The sequence below is a fragment of the Cervus canadensis genome, chromosome 26 (assembly GCF_019320065.1).
Source record: "Cervus canadensis isolate Bull #8, Minnesota chromosome 26, ASM1932006v1, whole genome shotgun sequence".
Classification (NCBI taxonomy): Eukaryota; Metazoa; Chordata; class Mammalia; order Artiodactyla; family Cervidae; genus Cervus; species Cervus canadensis.
This window is the reverse complement of record NC_057411.1, coordinates 41,009,866-41,032,289: the sequence shown is the minus strand read 5'-3', so window position 1 is coordinate 41,032,289 and position 22,424 is coordinate 41,009,866. Positions and strand designations below refer to the sequence as shown.

Genomic DNA, 22,424 nt, shown 5'->3' with positions numbered 1-22,424 from the left:
AAAAAGGGACACATACAGACTGAAAGTGAAGGGCTCAAAAAAAATATTTTATTCTAACGGAGACCAAAAGAAAGCAGGAGTCGCAATACTCATATCAGATAAAATAGACTTTAAAATAAAGGCTGTGAAAAGAGACAAAGAAGGACACTACATAATGATCAAAGGATCAATCCAAGAAGAAGATAAAACAATTATAAGTATATATGCACCCAACATAGGAGCACTGCAATATGTAAGGCAAATGCTAAGAAGAATGAAAGGGGAAATTAACAATAACACAATAATAGTGGGGGACTTTAATACCCCACTCACAACTATGGATAGATCAACTAAACAGAAAATTAACAAGGAAACACAAACCTTAAATGACACAATGGACCAGTTAGACCTAATTGATATCTATAGGACATTTCACCCCAAAACAATCAATTTCACCTTTTTCTCAAGTGCACATGGAACCTTCTCCAGAATAGATCACATCCTGGGCCATAAATCTAGCCTTGGTAAATTCAAAAAAATTGAAATCATTCCAGTCATCTTTTCTGACCACAATGCATAAGACTAGATCTCAACTGCAGGAAAAAAAACTATTAAAAATTCAAAAATATGAAAAAAAAAAAAATTTCAAAAATATGGAGGCTAAATAACATGCTTCTGAATAACCAACAAATCATAGAAGAAATCAAAATATGCATAGAAATGAATGAAAATGAAAACACAACAACCCGAAACCTATGGGACACTGTAAAAGCAGTGCTAAGGGGAAGGTTCATAGCATTACAGGCTTACCTCAAGAAACCAGAAAAAAGTCAAATAAATAACCTAGCTCTACACCTAAAACAACTAGAGAAGGAAGAAATGAAGAACCCCAGGGCTAGGAGAAGGAAAGAAATCTTAAAAATTAGGGCAGAAATAAATGCAAAAGAAACAAAAGAGACCATAGCAAAAATCAACAAAGCTAAAAGCTGGTTTTTTGAAAAGATAAACAAAATTGACAAACTGTTACCAAGACTCACTAAGAAACAAAGGGAGAAGAACCAAATCAACAAAATTAGAAATGAAAATGGAGAGATCACAACAGACAACACTGAAATACAAAGGATCATAAGAGATTACTACCAGCAGCTCTGTGCCAATAAAATGGACAACTTGGAAGAAATGGACAAATTACTAGAAAAGTATAACTTTCCAAAACTGAACCAAGAAGAAATAGAAGATCTTAACAGACCCATCACAAGAATGGAAATTGAAACTGTAATCAGAAATCTTCCAGCAAACAAAAGCCCAGGACCAGATGGCTTCACAGCTGAATTCTACCAAAAATTTAGAGAAGAGCTAACACCTATCTTACTCAAATTCTTCCAGAAAATTGCAGAAGAAGGTAAACTTCCAAACTCATTCTATGAGGCCACCATCACCCTAATTCCAAAACCAGATAAAGATGCCACAAAAAAGAAAACTACAGGCCAATATCACTGATGAACACAGATGCAAAAATCCTTAACAAAATTCTAGCAAACAGAATCCAACAACATATTTAAAAAGATCATATATCATAACTAAGTGGGCTTTTTCCCAAGAATGCAAGGATTCTTTGATATTTGCAAATCAATCAATGTAATACACCACATTAACAAATTGAAAGATAAAAACCATATGATTATCTCAATAGATGCAGAAAAAGCCTTTGACAAAATTCAACATCCATTTATGATTAAAACTCTCCAGAAAGCAGGAATAGAAGGTACATACCTCAACATAATAAAAGCTATATATGACAAACCCACAGCAAACATTACCCTCAATGGTGAAAAATTGAAAGCATTTCCCCTAAAATCAGGAACAAGACAAGGGTGCCCACTCTCACCACTACTATTCAACATAGTTTTGGAAGTTTTGGCCACAGCAATCAGAGCAGAAAAAGAAGTAAAAGGAATCAAGATAGGAAAAGAAGAAGTGAAACTCTCACTGTTTGCAGATGACATGATCCTCTACATAGAAAACCCTAAAGACTCTACCAGAAAATTACTAGAGCTGATCAATGAATATAGTAAAGTTGCAGGATATAAAATTAACACACAGAAATCCCTTGCATTCCTATATACTAACAATGAAAAAACAGAAAGAGAAATTAAGGAAACAATACCATTCACCATTGAAAAAAAAAAAAAAAAATACTTAGGAGTATATCTACCTAAAGAAACAAAAGACCTATACATAGAAAACTATAAAACACTGATGAAAGAAATCAAAGAGGACACAAACAGATGGAGAAACATACCGTGTTCATGGGTTGGAAGAATCAATATTGTCAAAATGGCTATTCTACCCAAAGCAGTCTATAGATTCAATGCAATCCCTATCAAGCTACCAACGGTATTTTTCACAGAACTAGACCAAAGAATTTCGCAATTTGTATGGAAATACAAAAAACCTCGAATAGCCAAAGTAATCTTGAGAAAGAAGAATGGAACTGGAGGAATCAACCTGCCTGACTTCAGACTCTACTACAAAGCCACAGTCATCAAGACAGTATGGTACTGGCACAAAGACAGAAATATAGATCAATGGAACAGAATAGAAAGCCCAGAGATAAATCCACGAACCTATGGACACCTTATCTTTGACAAAGGAGGCAAGGATATACAATGGAAAAAAGACAACCTCTTTAACAAGTGGTGCTGGGAAAACTGGTCAACCACTTGTAAAAGAATGAAACTAGAACACTTTCTAACACCATACACAAAATAAACTCAAAATGGATTAAAGATCTAAATGTAAGACCAGAAACTATAAAACTTCTAGAGGAGAGCATAGGCAAAACACTCTCCGACATAAATCACAGCAAGATCCTCTATGACCCACCTCCCAGAATATTGGAAATAAAAGCAAAAATAAACAAATGGGACCTAATGAAACTTAAAAGCTTCTGCACAGCAAAGGAAACTATAAGCAAGGTGAAAAGACAGCCTTCAGAATGGGAGAAAACAATAGCAGATGAAGAAACAGACAAAGGATTAATCTCAAAAATATACAAGCAACTCCTGCAGCTCAATTCCAGAAAAATAAATGACCCAATCAAAAAATGGGCCAAAGATCTAAAGAGACATTTCTCCAAGGAAGACGTACAGATGGCTAACAAACACATGAAAAGATGCTCAACATCACTCATTATCATAGAAATGCAAATCAAAACCTCAATGAGGTACCATTACACGCCAGTCAGGATGGCTGCTATCCAAAAGTCTACAAGCAATAAATGCTGGAGAGGGTGTGGAGAAAAGGGAACCCTCTTACACTGTTGGTGGGAATGCAAACTAATACAGCCACTATGGAGAACAGTGTGGAGATTCCTTAAAAAACTGGGATTAGAACTGCCATATGACCCAGCAATCCCACTCCTGGGCATACACACTGAGGAAACCAGATCTGAAAGAGACATGTGTACCCCAAGGTTCATCGCAGCACTGTTTATAATTGCCAGGACATGGAAGCAACCTAGATGCCCATCAGCAGACGAATGGATAAGGAAGCTGTGGTACATATACACTATGGAATATTACCCAGCTATTAAAAAGAATTCATTTGAATCAGTTCTAATGAGATGGATGAAACTGGAGCCCATTATGCAGAGTGAAGTAAGCCAGAAAGATAAAGACCAATACAGTATACTAATGCATATATATGGAATTTAAAAAGATGGTAACAATAAAAAGTAATGATTTTCATTCTTCCATCATCTAATGTAGCAAATGCACACAGTCAAAATCTGGTAAGGATAGAAAAATTGATTAATTGACTGATTGACAAAATGTCTTAAATTAGGAAGGAAGAGATCCCCAAGCCACCAAGTAACAGAGTGATATTTTGAAAACACACATCTGGCCAGGTCTTTCCTCTGCCCAGAACCTTCAATGGCTCCCCACTGCCCTTGTGGGAGAATCTGCCCAGGTCTTTCCTCTGACCAGAACCTTCGATGGCTTCCCACTGCCCTTGTGGGAAAGTCAAAGCTCCAAAGTGGGCATCAGCCTTGACCAAGCACTCACTGCAACATGCTAGGTACACACACTGCACCTTTAATTCTCACAACAACCCCATGAAGGAGGTGTTTCACAGATGAGACCGTGAGGCCCAGAGAAGTTAAGACATTTGCTCAGGGTCACACTGCTGGTGTGAACCAAAGCCAGAGTCCATGCTTGTAAGCCCTACACTAAACCACAGCTCCAGTCCAGGGCCATCGCCCTAGCTCACCTCCCCCTACAGCCCACACATCTCCTCCCCATCGTGTGGAGAGGCTGCATACCCCCAAATGTCCTCTGCTATGGTGTCTGACACACCACACCCCTCTTTCCTTGACAAACACCCCTCATCCCAAAACTAGTGAGAGGCCTCCCTGGCGCTCCCTCGTTACTGGGTGACTTTGTCGAAGCATCGAGCCCTGGTGCTGGCAGTGTCTGTTTTGTTGATTGTCTCCCCTTTGACTGACTCCTCCACAGAGAACAGACCATGGCTTTTCACCCCTAGACTCAGAGTACTGAACGCAGGGCTTGTTGTGTGGGGGACGAAGGGAGGAAAGAAGGAAGGAAAAGAGGGGGGAGGAAGGGAAGGTGGGAGGGCAGAAGGAAGTTCTTTCTGGTCCCCTAAGGCTTTCCACATTGTCACTGGAATCTCTAGAAGACTGTCCTCGTGGGATGGGATGAATTGCACACCCCTGGAATGAATTGCATTCATTTGCTGGCACTTCCAGAACAAAATACCACAGATTAGGTGGCTTAAATAGCCGAAATTAAGTTTCCCCCAAGTCTAGAACCCAGCAGTCCGAGATGAAGGTACTGGCCTGTTGGTTCCTGCTGAGGCCTCTCTCCTTCCCTACAGACAGCCACCTCCCTTCAGTACCCTCACACTGTGAGTCTGTGTCCTCCCCTCCTCTTCTCACAAGGACACCGGTCCCGTAAGATCAGGGCCCACCCTAGTGACATCCAGGAAGGACCATAAGGAAGAGAGAGTGCTGAAGAATTGATGTTTCCAAACTGTGGTGCTGGAGAAAACTCTTGAGAGTCCCTTGGACTGCAACAAGATCAAACCAGTCCATCCTAAAGGAAATAAACTCTGAACATTCACTGGAAGGACTGAAGCTGAAGCTGAAGCTCCAATACTTTGGCCACCTAATGCAAAGAGCTGACTCATTGGAAAAGACCCTGATACTGGGAAAGATTGAAGACAGGAGGAGAAGGGGGTGACAGAGGATGAGATGGTTGGATGGCATCACCCATTCACTGGACATGAACTTGGGCAAAGTCCAGGAGATGGTGAGGGACAGGGAAGCCTGTTGTGCTGCAGTCCATGGGGTCACAAAGAGCTGGACACAACTTGGCGACTAAACGACAATAACAAAGTGGCCTCATTTAGCCTTAATTACCTCTGTCAAGATTCTGTCTCCAAACAATCACTGGCTGAGGTCCTGGACTTTAGGGCTTCAACATGTGAATGTGAGGGACATGATTCACCCCATAATAATTCTCAAAACTCAAGGTGACTCCTTCAAACAAATTGCCCTGGGAGCGCCTGCCCCGTTCCAGAGATGCTCCCATGAAGACAAACTTCTGCCAAGCTCGCCTGGCACATCCTCTCAAAGAGCTTCACTTGTGAGGATGTGTTTGATCTCAAGATCATAAGGTCACCGAGAGCTGACTGTCAGTCACCTGGATGCAGGTGGAGGCCACTTTTAATAAAAGATGGAGATTTAAAAAATGGCATCATTGGCCCTCAGAAGTGAGACATTTGTCCTAAAGGACGTTCCTCAATGGGGAATGCAGAAACATTTTGAGCAATAACAGTATCCCTGGATCAAGCTCATGGTTTTTCAGGGTGACTTCCATGGAGACAAACCATTTGAGAATGTTTGTGTATGTATAAAGAATGTATACATATATAAGAATGTGAAGCTGAAGCTCCAATACTTTGGCCACCTGATGCAAAGAGCCAACTCATTTGAAAAGATCCTAATGCTGGGAAAGATGGAGGGCAGGAGGAGAAGGGGGCGACAGAGGATGAGATGGTTGGATGGCATCACTGACTCGATGGACATGGGTTTGAGCAACTCTGGGAGAGACTGAAGGACAGGGAAGCCTGGCATGCTGCAATGCAGGGGGTCACACAGAGTTAGACCTGACTTAGCAACTGAACAACAACATAAGAATGTGTGTGTGTGTGTGTGTGTAGAGAATGTGTGTGTGTATATATATATAACTGAATCATTTTGCTGCACAGCAGAAATGAACACAACATTGTAAGTCAACTACACTGCAATTAAAAAAAAAAGAATCACGGCATCTTGGTTGTGACTTTGGGCCAGTCATTTGTCCCCTCCTTAGTGTGACGATCCAATAGCTGTGCTTGTGGAGATGTTGAAAGCACTACACGAAGTGAAATGCAAAAGTCCAATAAAAACACTCCTTGTTACTTTTGCGGTTATGTCAACTCTGATAGCCATCACCAGGGATTTCAGCCAAGAATGGAAGTGATGCTGGAGACTCATCTTGGGTCTTCTTCAAACATGAGGTTTTTCTGATTCTAAGCTACAGATTTAAATTACATATCAAGTCCTTCCTTTCTTAGCCACACCAAGTTGACCAAGGTAGAGAAAGAAATTCTCGTACTTTTCTAAAGATTTTAATCCACAAGTAAGCAAACACACCAAAAAAAAAAAAGTGTCTCAGTGACTCAGAGCAGAGACTGTAATGGCCTGAAGTTTTTGGGGGGGATGATGAAAATGTTCTAAAGATTATGGGTATGGTTGCACAGCCCTATGAATATACCAAGCCACTGAACTGTACAATTTAAATCAGTGTGGGATGTGAATTATATCTCAATAAAACTGTTAATTAAAATTCCCCAAGCCTTTTCCCATGGGCTCCAGCCTGGATGAATTTCCTGACTCTTTATCAGTGTAAGTTCTGCCCCTTAAGATTCCCACAAAAGTGGCCACAGGGACACAGTCCCACTGTACAGAGGAGGTGGCCAGAAGACCGTCTTAGACACCCTGGGATACACTTGACAGACATCAAAGCAACATAAGCAAACATCGTGTGGTTTACCTGCAACAGAGTATGCACCGCATGGGTGACAGGGAAAACTCCTTCAGTGGCTGATAAACATTCAGAAAATCCAATGAAGTACCCAATTTTAAGGCATCCCAGGATGATGGTGATGATTGCAAACAATGTGACGCTACCTGAATGGGGTGGGGAGGTGGCAGAAACACACACGTGTGTTAACATGCACTGACATCATTTCAAAATACATTATATTAAGCCCTCATATATACATTCAAGTGACTGTATTTGAACAAGGGTGCCAAGATGGCTCAACTGGAAAATGACATTTGTTTCAAAAACTGATGCTGGGAAACTGGGTATCCACATGCAAAAGAATGAAGCTGGGGACTTCCCTGGTGATCCAGTGGCTAAGACTCTGTGTTCCCAAAGCAGGGGGCCCGGGTTTGATCCCTGACCAGGGAACAAGATCCCACATACCACATCTAATAAGACCCAGGGCAGCCAAATAAATGTGTGTGTGTGTGTGTCAGTTGTTCAATTGTTCAGTCCGACTCTGCAACTCCATGTACTTAACCCACCAGGCTCCTCTGTCCATGGAATTCTCCAGGCAAGAATACTGAAGTGGGAAGCCATTCCCTTCTCCAGGGGATCTTCCCAACCCAGGGATTGAACCTGGGTCTCCCACATTGCAGGCAGATTCTTTACTATCTGAGCCACCAGGGAAGTCCAAATGAATAAAAAAAATTTTTTTAATGAAGCTCGATGCTCACCTTACAGCATATATAAAAATTAACTCAAAATGAAAAATGTTAGTTTTTCAGTCATGTCCCACTCTTTGCGACCCCATGGACTATAGCCTGCCAGGCTGCTCTGTCCATGGGATTTTCCAGGCAAGAATACTGGAGTGGGTTGCCATTTCCTTCTCCAGGGGATCTCCCCAACCCAGGGATCAAACCCAGGTTTCCTACATTGTAAGCAGAGTCTTTACCATCTGAGCCACCAGGGAATGAATCAAAGACTTATTCTAAAACCTAAAACTATAAAATCTTAGAAGAAAACATAGGAAAAAATCCTTATAATATTGGGTTTGGCAATGATTTATTGGATATGACACCAAAAGCACAAGTCCAAAAGTAAAAAATAGTTACATTAGTCACTCAGTTATGTCTGACTCTTTGCCACCACTATAGAGTCCATGGAATTCTCCAGGCCAGAATACTGGAGTGGGTAGCCTTTCCTTTCTCCAGGGGATCTTCCCAACCCAGGGATTGAACCCGGGTCTCCCACATTGCAGGTGGATTCTTTACCAGCTGAGTCACAGGGGAAGCCCACATTAAAATGAAAAAAAAAAAATTAGGCATCAGAGGACTCTATCAACCCACAGAATGAAAGAAAATATTCACAGACCACATATCTGATAAGGTGAGAGTATCCAAATTCTATGAAGAACTACAATATAAACATTTTATTTAAAAAAACAATTAAAAAAATAAGCACAGGACTAGAATAGACATTTCTCCAAAGAACATATGTAAATGGATATTTAACACATGAAAAAACACTGAACAGCACTAGCCATTAGGGAAAGGAAAATGAAAATCACTGTGAAAGACCATCTCACGTGCATTAGGATGGCCACTACCCAAAAAAGAAGAGAGAGAAAAAGGATGGCAGGGGGGAAGGAGCAGGGAAGGGGGAGGGGAGAGAAGGGGAGGAGGGAAGGAAGAAAGACAGGAAAGGAGGGAGCGAGGGAGGAAAGACGGGAAATAATAACAAAGATGTGGAGAAACCAGAATCCTTATACACTGGTGATGGGAAGGTAAAATGGTGCAGCCCCTGTGGAAAACAGTATGGCAGTTGCTCAGAAAATTAAAAACAATAACTCCACATGGTCTAGCAATTCCACTTCTGGGTTTATACCAAAGGATCAAAAGCAGGGACACAAAGGGATACATGGTCACCCACGTTCACGGCTGCATCATTCACAAGAGCCTAAAGCAGGAAGCAACCTGAGCGTCTATCCTTGGATGAATGGATAAACAAAATGTGGCATGTCCATTCAGTGGAACGTGATTCAGCTTTGAAAAGGAAGGCCGTTGTGACACGTGATAACACCTGGACAAACCATGAGAACATCATGGAGCTCAGGGTCTATAAGTGAAATAAGCTAGTCACAAAAAGACAAATGCTGCATGATTCCACTTACTCCTCAGAGTAGTTGCATTCACAGGAACAAAAAGTAAAACGGTTCCTGCTAGGGGCAGGGTGGAGGAGAAAATCAGGAGTTATTTAATGATACAGACTTCTCGTTTTACAAGATGAAAGAATATTGAACATTAACTGCAATTAATTCACAAAAATGAATGTACTTAACACCACTGAACTGTACCTTTAAATGATTAAGCTGGTAAATTGTATGCTCTGTTTATTTGATCACAATTTAAAAAAATTTTAATATATATGAAGCAAATTCTACTATTGGCCTCAGGAGCTAAAACTAGAAGAAAACATTATGCCTTGTTTACCATTGTACGGGCCTCAGGCATATTCTGGGGTCTGACAAATGATGTACATTCAACAGAATTTGGGCAAAACAAAAGAAGTCCTCTAGAAGCTTTTCCCACGCAAAATGATCAAACTAAGAGCGTCATTGTTCTCAAAATATCTCAGTTCTTTGATCCTAAAAGCCTGTTCGCTAAAGAATAAAAGTAAGGGGAATAAGGTATACAGGAACTTGCTGTACTATCTTTGCAAGTCTTCTTTAAAATAGAAAGTTTACTTTTTAAGAATGACAGGGACGTGTCTATAGTTGCGGCATGTAAAGTGCTGTGCTAGTGACATGGAGAAAGGAAACACTCTTTGATGGTATATCCGGCATGGCTGACAACAAATGAAAACTAACAAAAACAGGCATATGAATAAGATTGGAAAGGAGTATGCAAAATACATTAAAAAAGGAACTTGTAACCAAATGAAGAAATTAGCAAGAAAAGCATCATAACCATAGGGATTTGATCAAGGCCAAAGTCCCTAGTCCCTCTTATGGGCCAACATCAATCACCATTCATACATTCTCTCCCACGAAAGCAGGAAACCAGATCGTGTGTGACATGCATCATGGCGAGAGAGAGAGGAGGGCCTGGGCCATCACAGGGAGCTATAACATTACAACTCCGGCCCAAGAGGCCTCCAGTGAGGAGTAATGCGATCGCCTGGCTCCTTTCCACTGCTCAAAGCCTTGGAGAAACAACTCTAAGTCACTTTTTTTTTTTTTCCAAATTCTGGAAAACCCCCAGTGAAATCAGAAACTTCACAGGAGTGGAGATTCAATACCAGGGCTTTGAAACGGTTTGACAAATGCATGGTTCCTTTTGATTACAAAGAGAAATGACCAGATGAAGTGAGGCAGGCTGGTTGGGTGGCAAGGGCAGAGGCTGTAACTCTGGGGACCCGGCTGTGTCACGGACAGAATGTGTGAGTTCAGACAGGTCATTCCCAAGCTCCTGGTCTTGGTTTTCCCATCTATAAACCGAGACTGGTCCACAGCCGTGGTTCTCAAACTTGAGCCTGGGTTGGAATCACCCGGAGGACTTGTTAAAGCAGAGTATTGGGTTCCACCCCCAGAGTTTCTAATTCGATAGGTCTGGGGCGGGGGGCCCAAATTTGCATCTCTAACAAGTTCTGAGGTAGACTGAATGCTGTTGGCCTGGGAACCCACCTGGAGAACCATTGACTTGGAACATCTCTGTCACTGACATTTCAAGAGTTGTGATAAGAACACCACATGCCTTCTCACCTCCTGCAGCCCTTCCTTCTTTCATCCATCCTCCCAACCATTTCTTTCTACAACAAACGTTTTAGGGACTCCTACTATACATGAGGAGCTTCCCAGTACAGTGGTAAAGAATCTGCCTGCCAATGCAGGAGACACAGGTAGACATGGGTTCAAGCCCTGGGTGGGGAAGATCCCCTGGAAGAGGAAGTGGCACTCCACTCCAGTATTCTTGCCTAGGCAATTCCATGGACAGAGAAGCCTGGCGGGGTCAGGGGGTCCAGGAGATCAAAAAGAATCGGACAGGACTGTGCAACAGAGCACACACACACTAGGCATGAGGCGTTTTGCCAGGCGCTCAAAGGTAAGCAAATAAGATCGCTGGAGAAACAAAATACATGCATATAACATTGCATAAATTGGGATGTGCAGAAGATATAGAGGAAAGAGCTGGCACCAGACGTCTCATCTGCATTGTGTGAAATCAGAAACCAGTGGAAGAGTAGCTAGAGTCCACTGCAAAGAAAGGACTGCAGTTGAGAAACCCTATTCCCAGGCAAGATGGTGCCCATGGGTCAAGGCAAAAGACAGAAAGATATGTGAAGATAAGCCGAATATAATTGTTTGACACCTCTTTGTTGTTCAAATAAGATCCAGGTACTCAGGGTTTAAAAACATCAATAAAACAAAGAAGATGTCCTTGGTGAGCTTAACCTTGTAGTGGGGAAGACAGGAAAGTAGGCAAATAAATGATAAACACAGAAGAAATGTCAGGAAGTGCCAAGTGCATGAGGTTGACGATGGTGGTCAGAAAAGGATTCTCTGAGAAGGTGAGAGCTGAACTGACAAAAAAAAATGATGGGAGAAAACTATCCACAGAACTCACCTGACAAAGAGCTTTAACCAAACAATCAGGAACCCTCTTAGAGAGGGAAGACAAAGAGGAAAGGGAGAAGCAATGAGCAATAAGCTTTGCAACAGATTGAAGGGGTAAATGGATGTATAATGGAAGGAAAGAGAGAAGGAAGGGAGGGAGGGGGTAAATGCATGGATGATAGATGGATGGATGGATAGATGGTGGATGATGGATGATGGAAGGAGGGATGGATGGATTATGGATGGATGCCTGAGTGAATGGATGAATAGTCCAGATTAATTGAAATAAGAACAAGATGATAGAAGTTATATCCAAATGGATGAAGATAAACTGTCTGGAAATGTGTAATTTACATGCTCTTTATAGACTTGTGATACAGACTAAAGCTGGGGATGGACTGAGTGAGGAGCAGAACAACCTTTCAAAGTTCTCATGGTAAAGAGACGGGTACTAGGGGAAAAGAGGGAAACAAATGCATTCTAAAGGTCTCATCTCTTTGGAATCGAGAGGAATGTGAGGGTCTTGGAGTGGGAAGCAATGTGTGAGAATGGAGTGATATGTGTCTGGTTATGAGAACGAGGAAAGGGAAGTTAGTTGTCAATAGAGTGGAAAAACACAGTAGAACGTTCAAGTTCTCCAAAGAGCAAACACTGTAAAAGGCAAATGAGTCAACAATTTGTAAAATAAATCATTATAATCATCCTAAAGAAAAACAGAAACAACAAAATCCAGAATATAAATCATTATAATTAGAATGATCTAAGTCTCCCATGAGTTAGTAAACAAAGATGGGAATTCTGAATTAAAACCAAAACCTAACTATACGATCTTTACATAAAACACACTTTTAACTGAATGACAACAGTGGAAAATAGGGAGGTGGACAGAAAGGAAGTAGGCAATGCAAACTCAAAGAAGGGAGGTAGAGCAATGTTGATGTCAGAACACACGGGATTTAAGAGTCACTGTAATACTTAGGATGAAGAATTCCTCCATCTTTATCATTACATGTGGGAAAAAACCATCATGAATGAGGAAGACATAATAATCAAATAACCCAAATAAAACCATTTTTGTGTATTTAACTGCTACTTTAAAAAAACAGTGAAAGATTTCAGAACTAGACAAATCTAGCAGACATAAGACAGGACATAGAGGAACTGAATCCACAATTGAATTAGAAGGTTCCCCAGTCACATTACTTGAGAATAATCCTAAAATGTTTAGTGTTGGCATAAGGGAGACCCCCTCCTCTATGTTAGATGCCCAGATCCCTCCTAGGAGTCTAGAACCTTAAACTATAGACTCTTAGAGGTTTGAAGGTACTGCAGAGTTAGTCTACATCCCCCATCTCATGCAAGGATGCTTCCCATTGCATCATGACCAGCACCTGTCTGGTCTCCACCTGAACGTGCCCAGGGCTGGGAGGCTCACCCTTTGCATCACCAGCTGCTGCTTAGATTAGAATGCTCTTCCCCACACGGAACTTCAGCCAGCACCCCAGAACCACCATCCTCTTTCCTGGCAATTCTGCCATCATTCACTCATTCCTTCATCCATCCATTCAACTATCCATTCATCCACTTGATGATTCAGTAAATATCAGCTGGCACTCATCGCATGTTAGGCCATGTGCCAGGAGCTCAGGTTATAAAGGGAAGCACATTCAAACAGGGTCTCTGCTTTGAAGAGCTCACCATCTGGTTAGATCAACAAACTGAATGACACAATCTCCTGCTTGAGAAATGCTAGGAAGAAAGTGAACAAGGTGTTATAAGAACACACAACCCAGAAGACCCACCTGGTCTGAAGGCAACATGAAAGGCTTCCCTGAAAAAATGACTCTCATTTCCTGCCAGCTCCACATCCTCTCTCTCCTGGACCGTCTGTACACCCCTTTCACTCCTCCTGGCGCCACCCCCTAGCGGCACCCATGTGATGCTCCAAGGGGGACACTCCACTTGCAGCCTGACTTCCTTTCCAATCAGTGCCCAACCACCATCAGCTTTTTAGGCAGCTGCATCATAAGGCTGAAATCCTGACATGAGGTTTGTGTTTTCTACTGGAGCAGAAACCCCATCCAAAAAACAAATGTGAGAGAATGCATGCAGTTAGGCAAAACTCTCCCACAGTGAGCCCAGGCTGAGCCTAGGGGATCGCTGTTCCCTTTCCTGGGGAAATTTCTCAAAACCCCTGCATCTTCACTGGCTCCAGAATTTTGCTGGTGTCACTGTCATGATCAGTTCTCTATATTCTGTGTATTCTTTTATCCTTTTTTAAATTCAAGGTAGCTTCCTGAGACCCTACATATTCTCCCTATATATGCATGCATGCTCAGATGTTCAGTCATGTCTGATTCTTTGCAACTCCATGGACTGTAGCCCTCCAGGCTGCTCTGTCCAGGGGATGGGATTCTCCAGGCAAGAATACTGGAGTGGGTTGCCCTGCTCTCTTCCAGGGGGTCGAACCCGAATCTCCTGCATTGCAGCAGATTCTTTACTGCTGAGTGCCTCCAGGGAAGCCCCCCCGTTGGGGCATCATCCTCCCCATTTAACAAATGAGGAAACTGAGGCAGAAAAGTGAGGCTACATGCAGGGGGGTGGGCGGGGAGCTCTTAGCCCTTGTGCTCTGAGGCCCCTCACTGTCTGCACCATCCTTGCCCCCTCTTGCAGCTCTTCATACAGGGGCCACAGCTGAGCATCCTGCTGTCCCCAGAGTCCACCAGTGCCCCAGAGCTCGGTCCAGGCTGTTGAACCAAACCAGATCAAAGTTTCTGCCCAGCCACTACAAAAGGTGTCCCCATGCTGTGGGCTCTGCTATTCTCTGCATGTTCCAAAGATCCCTCCGCTGGGTGGAGAGGACAGAAGTCACATGAAGTGTCACCCTCTAATATCACAAGGAGCAGCCCTCTTCTCTTTCTTGCTCTGTCTGAATGTTTCCAGTGACAGGGGCTCAACTCTCCCCCGGATGATGCCCTTTCAGCTTCTTGGTCCAGACGATGAAGGTGATAATATCCACCTCAAGAACTACTGTGAGACTGGAAATATTACAGTAAGTGCAAGAAGCTGATCACCAACATGACCTACTAGGTGATTCCATTCACTAAAATGTCTAAAACGTCCAAGCCAGGCAAATCTAGAGATAGAAAGTAGATTCATGGTTATCTATTCCTGGGGTAGGTAGCGGGTAAAGGCTCTCAGGGGGTAAGAGGTATCAAGGGGTAAGAGCTAAAGCACACATGCTTCTATTTGAGATGATAAAATGTTCTAAAAACTGACTGTGGTGATAGTTGCATATATCCGTGAATAGCCCACAACCCATCAGCTTGTGCCGGAGGAGGCACTGGCAACCCACTCCAGCACTCTTGCCTGGAAAATCCCACGGACGGAGGAGCCTGGTGGGCTGCAGTCCATGGGGTCTCCAAGAGTCGGACATGACTGAGCGACTTCACTTTCACTTTTCACTTTCATGCATTGGAGAAGGAAAAGGCAACCCACTCCAGTGTTCTTGCCTGGAGAATCCCAGGGATGGGAGCTTGGTGGGCTGCCTTCTATGGGGTCGCACAGAGTCGGACACGACTGAGCAACTTCACTTTCATTTTTCACTTTCCTGCATTGGAGAAAGAAATGGCAACCCACTCCAGTGTTCTTGCCTGGAGAATCCCAGGGACGGTGGAGCCTGGTGGGCTGCCGTCTATGGGGTCGCACAGAGTCGGACACGACTGAAGTGACTCAGCAGTAGCAGCAGCTTGCGCGCTTTGTGTGTGTCTATGTGTCAGTCACTCAGTTGTGTCTCTTTGCGACCCCATGGACTATAGTCTGCCAGGCTCCTCTGTCTATGGAATTCTCCAGACAATAATAATAATACTGGAGTGGGTTGCCATTCCCTTTTCCAGGGGATCTTCCCAGCCCAGGAATCAAACCCACGTCTCCTGCACTGCAGGCAGATTCTTTAAACGGGTGAATTGTAGATTATGTGGACTATGTCTCAAGTGGGCTACTGTTTAAGAAACAGGAGAAGAATTGCTGGGCACACTGACACGTGCTCACTATACCCGCGGCAGGAACAGAAGCCCAGGGAAACAAGGGGTGTCTGCAGAGGCGTGAGGTGATCAGATTGAGATGAGCACGCATCCCGAGGAGGGAGACAACCTGAAGCCCAGCGTCATGTTCATGAACTTGCCGCATCCACCCGGAAGTCAGCAGGGTGGACTGGAATCCCACGGGGACCCACCCTGACCGCCCCCTCCTTAGCCGCAACAGACACTGCCGCAGGGCTGCACGCTGGGTTTCGCAACCCTGCCAAGCATCCTCCAGGAGTTTCTGTGAGTCCGGGCTGTACTCCAGACTGTGGGCTCCCAGCGTTCAGAGGCAGTTGCATCCTTGGGTCCTGGAGCCTTCATACCTTGCCTCTCCCTCCTCCTCTGTTCCCTGCCACCACCTGACGGGCACGCCTCTCTGCACACAGGTGCTTGGAAGCAACTCTTTCTGCAACCTTCAATTTCTCACACATGGAGACGGCCTCTTTCTGAGATCCATCGCTGCGTCCCCACCTTTATCTCTACAGCCACCTGTCCTGGGCACGTCTTACAGATGCAGCTCGCTTTACTTGCAGCCCCAACAGATAAGGACCACGGTGCTCAGAGCAGATGGAGAGGCAATGTGCCGGGTACACGGATGCACCTCGTTTTAAGTATAAAAGCACTTTGTAAGAATGTCTATATGTGTATAACTGGGTCACTTTGCTGTACTGCAGAGATTGGTGCAACACTGCAAACCAACTATAATTCAATTTTTAAAAAGGAAGAAAAAAAGAAGTAAAGATTATAGCTAATCAATTATTGTTCAGGAGAGGGCAGAGAAGTAACCAACGACTCTTCTCCTAAGCTCTCTTTGCTTTAAAAAAAAAAAAAAACAGAAACGAAAGAAAGCAAAGCGGGGGGGCACTTGGTAAAAATCTGATCTCATAAAAGGAGTAGATTTGGGAGTGACCATTCACACACACAAAGAAAGCATCACCGTGACAAACAACTGGGACAATACCTCTAACCAGCATTCTGAACGCACTCAATAAACGTGGCTATTAGTCCTACTGTCGTCATTGACATGATTTTGTGTTAATAACAGTGTCATGATTTTGTGTTAAAAAACACTTCTCTGGGCTTGACACAGGCCGGAAATCAGGAAAAAAACTTCCCATCACCACTGCAGTCTTTCGAGAGACCAGAAACAGAAGAGAAACAGGACCTTGGTAATTAACAGGATGAAACAGCTACTCATGGGGTTTTCCTGTCACTGAGCACCAGGGTTGGCATGAGATGTCCTGCTGCTGCCACTTCTTCCAGAAGAAATCAGTCTCTTTACGCAGCATATAGAGGATCTGGATGAATAATTCATCCTTCCTGCTGATTTTTTATGATAGTCAATGATTTTTGTTCCCAAAAAAGTCTTCCCTTTCTCATACACAGTAGGTGAGACAGAATGTCTTCTGCTCAAAGAAATGTTTCACAGCCCATACCAAGACCCAAAAACTTTCTCTGGAAAACCTCAGTGTCCAGAATTCCACAGGCTGGCTCTTCGTCAGAGCTGCAGACTTCCAAGACCAACACAGGACCCAGGGCAGAGCTAAGTCAAACCTGTCTTTCCAGCTGGGATTCCAAGGAAAACCTCAGTCTCTGCTTCAGCTAAAGGCACTTCCCTTGGCACTGTGGCTTCCTAGTGTACTTTTGAGATGATTAAGCTCTTGTTTCTTTGATAAACCACAGCTCATTTACAGGGGTAGACAGTGCTTTGCAAACCGCTTTCAGGCAACATCTCCCAGCTCCTTCCCTGAGAGGCAGACAGGATTCTTATTTTACTGATGAGGAAACTGGGACTCAGAAAGGCAAGGGTAACAGAGCTGAGTTATCAAGCCATGCCCTCAGAGTCAGCGCCACTTCCATCATCCACATGCCTCACCTGAAAAGTTCTGTTATCATGGAGCAACTTGCTGAGTGTCTAAACAGCCACACCATTTATTGAGCACCTACTACGTGCTCTCTCGACATTGCCTCTTTTATTCCATCTCTGCCTGATGTCTAATGGACATCTCAGATGTAACACATCCACAGGAGGAGTCCTGATTCTGCATTCCCACCGCTATTCCTCCTTCTGTCTTCCTAGTCTTGGGACATGGCAGTACCACCCACCCATTGACTGGGACCCCAATGCTCAGAGTCTTCCTGGAAGGAGGGAAAGAAAGAGGAGGGAAGAGAGAGGAAGAGCAGGGCAGGGGAGGGAGAGAAGAAGGAAGGAGGAGGGGAGGGTGGGAGAAAGAAAAGACAGAAGGAGGGAGAGTGGGGGAGGAAGAGAGAAAGGAAAGAAGGGAGGAGGGTGGATGGGAAAGGGAGGGGAAGGGAAGGGTTGGATTAGGGGAGAAGAAAAAGAAGGGAAGAAAGAAGGACAGAAGGATGGAGGAGGAAGGAAGTGAGGGAAAGACCAAGGGAAGATTCTGCCACTACAGAGAAGCATATTTCAAAAGCCTGTGAGTGATATTTTTGAGCCTAAGTCAACAGCCTCAAAGCAACATTCCATTCTTTTTGCCTGTTTGTTTGCTATGGCGCTGGATTCACTGCCGTTTATAGGGTCACAAAACCATGAACTTCCCTGAAACAACCACATTCAGAGCAGGAATTTGGGCCACCTTGGAGTTGTCTGTAGTTTTTCCAAAGGCAAGATGAACTAGACACAGTCCCTGAGCCTAAGAAACCTCAAATCTCATCTGGATGACCAGGCTCATATCCAACTAGTCATAAGACAAGGCAGAAATTCACAAAGGCCAAAAGAGCTCTACGTAGAGCCATGGTGACCCATGGGAGTGAGGAGTAATTCCTGCCAGGTGTGTGGAGAAGGTGGCGTTGGAGCCAGATCTTTGAAGGAACGACACACCATGATGGGAACTTAAAGCCTTTGAGACTGGAGCACAGAATGAGGACAACGGAATCACCTGGGACCAGATCAGAGAGAGCCTTCAACGCCAGGATAGGGAGTGTGGCCTCCGTCACGGGGTCAGTGGAACCATGGTAGGGCTTTAAACAAGGAAAGAAAGATGTGAATAGGTTTGTGTAACCGTAGTTCCAACGTCGGAATATAAGGCAAGAGCCTGAAGGCGGAGGGAGAGAGAAAAGAAGTGAAGGTTGCGGGTGGGGGGCGCAGAAAGATGGACAGGAAGACGGAGGCAGAAAAGACTAAAGGAGGGAGGCGGAAGGGGTCGATGGTGCGGAGATACTGCGTGTCTGCAGCTAGCGGGCGAGCAGGCTGGTTTCGCGGTGCGCTCGCGCGCCCGCCGCCTGTTGGCGGCGTCGGGGACTCACCGCGGAGCCAGCGCGCGCCGGCGTACGCGTCCTTGGGGCGGATGAGGCGGCGGTGCGCGGCGCTGCGGCGCACGTACCACGCCATCCACAGCAGCTGCAGCAGCATGAGCGCCGTGAGGAAGCAGAGCAGGTCCCTCTTCCCCACGCCCGAGGCGTGCACGGCCCAGGCCAGCAGGAACAGCAGCCCCGCCACGAACACGTTCAGCGCGTACTGGCTGCTCAGGGCCTCGGCCAGCTTCTGCGGGAAGCTGGCGCGGACGGCGCCCCGCCGAGGGGCCGGGGACCCCGGGGACCCCGGGGCCAGGAACGGTGACGGCGGGGGGGCCGCGGGCCAGGACAAGCCCCTTTCCGAGTCGCTCGGAGCCGCCAGGAGAGCGGCAGGCGCCCCTTGGCCCTCCGGCATCACTGAGTGACCCTCACCTAGTCTCTCCTCGGGGACGGCTGCGACCTGCGCCCCACCCGCTGCCCCCGTCCTCCCCTGCCCTAGCCCCGAGGGGCCTCGGCCGATCAGCCCCCCTGTCCTGATCACCCGCGGACACCTGGTCTCCCGCCTTCTGCCTCCCTGCCCTCGGTCAAGGCGCTCACCCAATCCACTTACCACGTCCCCACCCCGCTGACCCCGGCTTCTTCCAGATCCGCTATGCTCTAAGTGCACACTGCCCACTTCCCCTCCCTCCGCAAGGTCCGGGGCAACCCTTCCCAGCACCCTGGACCCACGCGGGCCCCCCACCCGCCCCCGATGCCTCGGCGGGGCTCCTGCCCTGCCCCGACGGCCGCGCGTCCGTCCTCCAGCTCCCCAGCCCAGCGCGTCGGAACCCGCCCGCTGTGCGCTGCTCTGTCGTCCCCTCAGCCGACGCCGGCTGACCCAGCCCTGCTCGGGCGACAGGCGGCTCCCGGAGCTGGGGTGCGGGGGAGCGAGGGGTCGTCCAGAGCCGGCCGGAGAGGGTGGGCACGGGGGCGTGGCAGCCCTGGAACCGCGAGCCCCGAGGATGAGTGCGCGGCTCCGGTGCCGCTGCGTCTGCGTGGCGGCCCGCGGAAGTCTAGGTGAGCCGGCAGGTGTCCGTGTGCGTGAGTCTGCCTGTCCTCGTCCCTGCGTGTCTCTGTCTGTGTTCTCTGTGCGGGGTCTCTCTGTCTGTCTTTGGGTGTGCCTGGTTGGGGCGGGGAGGATGAGGGGGTGGCAGTGCCCGTCCCTACGTCTATTACTATGGGGATGACGTGTCTTTTTTGCTCGTGTCTCTGTTCGTCCGTCTGCCTGGTGTCCCTGTGTGTCTGCCAGGAGACGCCCAGAAGCGGATAAAGACGGGAGCCACTTCCCAGGAAAAGATCATCTCTCTCCCTCCTCCAAAAGCATGGGGAGCTGCTTCTGGACTGAGCCGAGCTGAGGCTGGGGGCTGCCCCGGGGTCCTCCCTGGAACGCGAGGCCCAAGACCCCTCCCTCAGTTCCCTCCCCACCCCCTACTCCACCGCCCGAAGGAGACTTTGTCCGACAGGTGCCCCTCTCCGGAGGTCTTCAGGCGTGTCTGAGATCCGGGCTAGAGCAGGGAGCTGGGAAGGACCGCTGGCGGCGGGGATGGAACCTAGGAAGGGCGGGCAGGGCTCACAGCAAGCCAAAGTGCAGTAACAGAGGGCTCGGCGCCCCGGAGACACCCTCTTGCCCTTGGTTTAACATCCTGTTGTTTGCCGTTTTAAAATTCTTAATTTTGAACCAGAGGACCCACATTTTCATTTTCCAGTGGATCCAGCAAATTGCATGGCTGGTTCCGACTGCCAGAGGGTCCTGGCTGCAGGGAGCCCCGGGCTGGGAGTCAATCTGAGGACTCCGCGATCATTCATGTTTTCACTTTGTTCATTCACTTATGTGGTGGATACTCATTTATCCTTCATTGAATTAGTTGCCTGACTCTGCTCTAAGTGTAGGGGATTCAGCTCTGAAAGAGTATCGTAATGGAACTCACCTTCTAGTGGAGACACCCTCGTGGGACAAGTACTTAACTGTCTGGAAAGGGGGAGAGAATCTCACGTGAGACTCAGCCCTGTCTTGCAGGAGCCCATGACCCAGGGCTGTCTGGATGGGGAGGGCTGGAGGAGCCCTGAGTCTGCCAAGCCAGGTGAGAGGTTCCCAGAGGAGGCAGCACCTGAACAGTCTTGGGAGAAGTAGCAGTTGGCCAGGTGACATAGGAGGGCAGGAGAGGGGGTTACAGAGAGAGGCTGGAGCACATGCACAGAAATGAGTGCAAAAAGGCAGGGACTGACCATCAGGCACCGTGTCCACCCGTCCGAAGCTTAGAGTGTGCCCTTCACCTGGGTGTCCCCAGAGCTAAGCCAAGTGGCTGTCAGTAAATAAACCAAGGAGTTAGTGAATGCACAGGTGGATGGAGGCTGTATGACTGAATAAGTAAGCCAGGCGTCATCTTCTCATCAGACTGATGGGGGGAGTGCGATCCAATGAGTCCTCCCCACTGTGCTCCAGCCCCTGACCTTGCTTTGTTTTCCTTCTTTGTATCGAGTTACCTGGAATGTGTGTATTTCTGGGGCCTGTCTCTCCCATTGTAATAAAAGCTCTATGCGAAGGCATGGCCTGTCTGATCCACTGCTGTATCTCCATCACATTGAACAGTGGTACCCAGCACATGGTAGGGGCTCAATCGATACCTATTGAATTCTCTCTCCCCACAAAAGATGTTGAAGTACCATGGACGGTAGCCCACCCAACTCCTCTGTCCATGAAATTCTCCAGGCAAGAATACTGGAGTGGGTAGCCATTCCCTTCTCCAGTGGATCTTCCCAACCCCAGGATCGAACCTGCATTGCAGGCAGATTCTTTACCTTTTGAGCCCCCAGAGGAGCCCTGAAGTACCTGTGAATGGAAACTTGTTTGGAAATAAAGACTTTGCAAAAGATCAAGTTAAGGTAATAGGGTGGGTCCCATTCAGTAGGACTGCATCTTTATTTTAAAAAGCAAACTTTGAAGATAGACACCTATGGAGGGAGGAGAATGTGAAGATACAGGAAGAATACCATCTACAAGTCAAGGGTTATCTGAGGCTACCATAAACTAGGAGGGGCCTGGAACAGATTTTTCCCTCTCAGCCCTCAGAGGGAACCAACTCTGTCGACACCTTGATCTTGGACTTCTAGTCTTGAGAATTGTGGACTATAAATTTCTGTTGTTTATGTCATCCAGTGTGGTCTTTGTTAGAACAGTCGTGGGAAAATAAGACATCCAGCGTATTCCTTCTGTGGTCCCCTGGGGACCTATCTTCCTCTCCATTCCTCTCTTTCCCACGTGGTATAATCTATCTTTTAACTGTCTTTCCTATTCTGAACTCCCTAAAGGCAAGAACTGGACTTCCCTGATGGCCTCCT

General features: G+C 46.3%; 2 protein-coding genes across 2 annotated transcripts in view; one reads left to right on the top strand and one right to left on the bottom strand.

Annotated features, from left to right (window-relative positions):
* Positions 1 to 19,461, bottom strand: part of OTOP1 (otopetrin 1) — a 48,300-nt gene extending 28,839 nt beyond the window's left edge. The window contains exons 1-2 of the mRNA XM_043448030.1: positions 19,059 to 19,461; positions 7,098 to 7,234 (exon numbers count right to left, since the gene is read on the bottom strand). Of these exons, the coding sequence (XP_043303965.1) occupies positions 7,098 to 7,234; positions 19,059 to 19,461 (540 nt within the window). The remainder of the gene's footprint in view (positions 1 to 7,097; positions 7,235 to 19,058) is intronic.
* Positions 19,462 to 19,797: 336 nt separating this feature from the next.
* LOC122428199 (skin secretory protein xP2-like) lies at positions 19,798 to 20,507 on the top strand. The gene is made up of 2 exons (XM_043448031.1): positions 19,798 to 20,102; positions 20,335 to 20,507. Exons 1-2 carry the CDS (start codon positions 19,798 to 19,800, stop codon positions 20,438 to 20,440), a joined length of 411 nt encoding a protein of 136 aa, XP_043303966.1. The 3' UTR covers positions 20,441 to 20,507.
* The last annotated feature ends 1,917 nt before the right edge of the window (positions 20,508 to 22,424 follow it).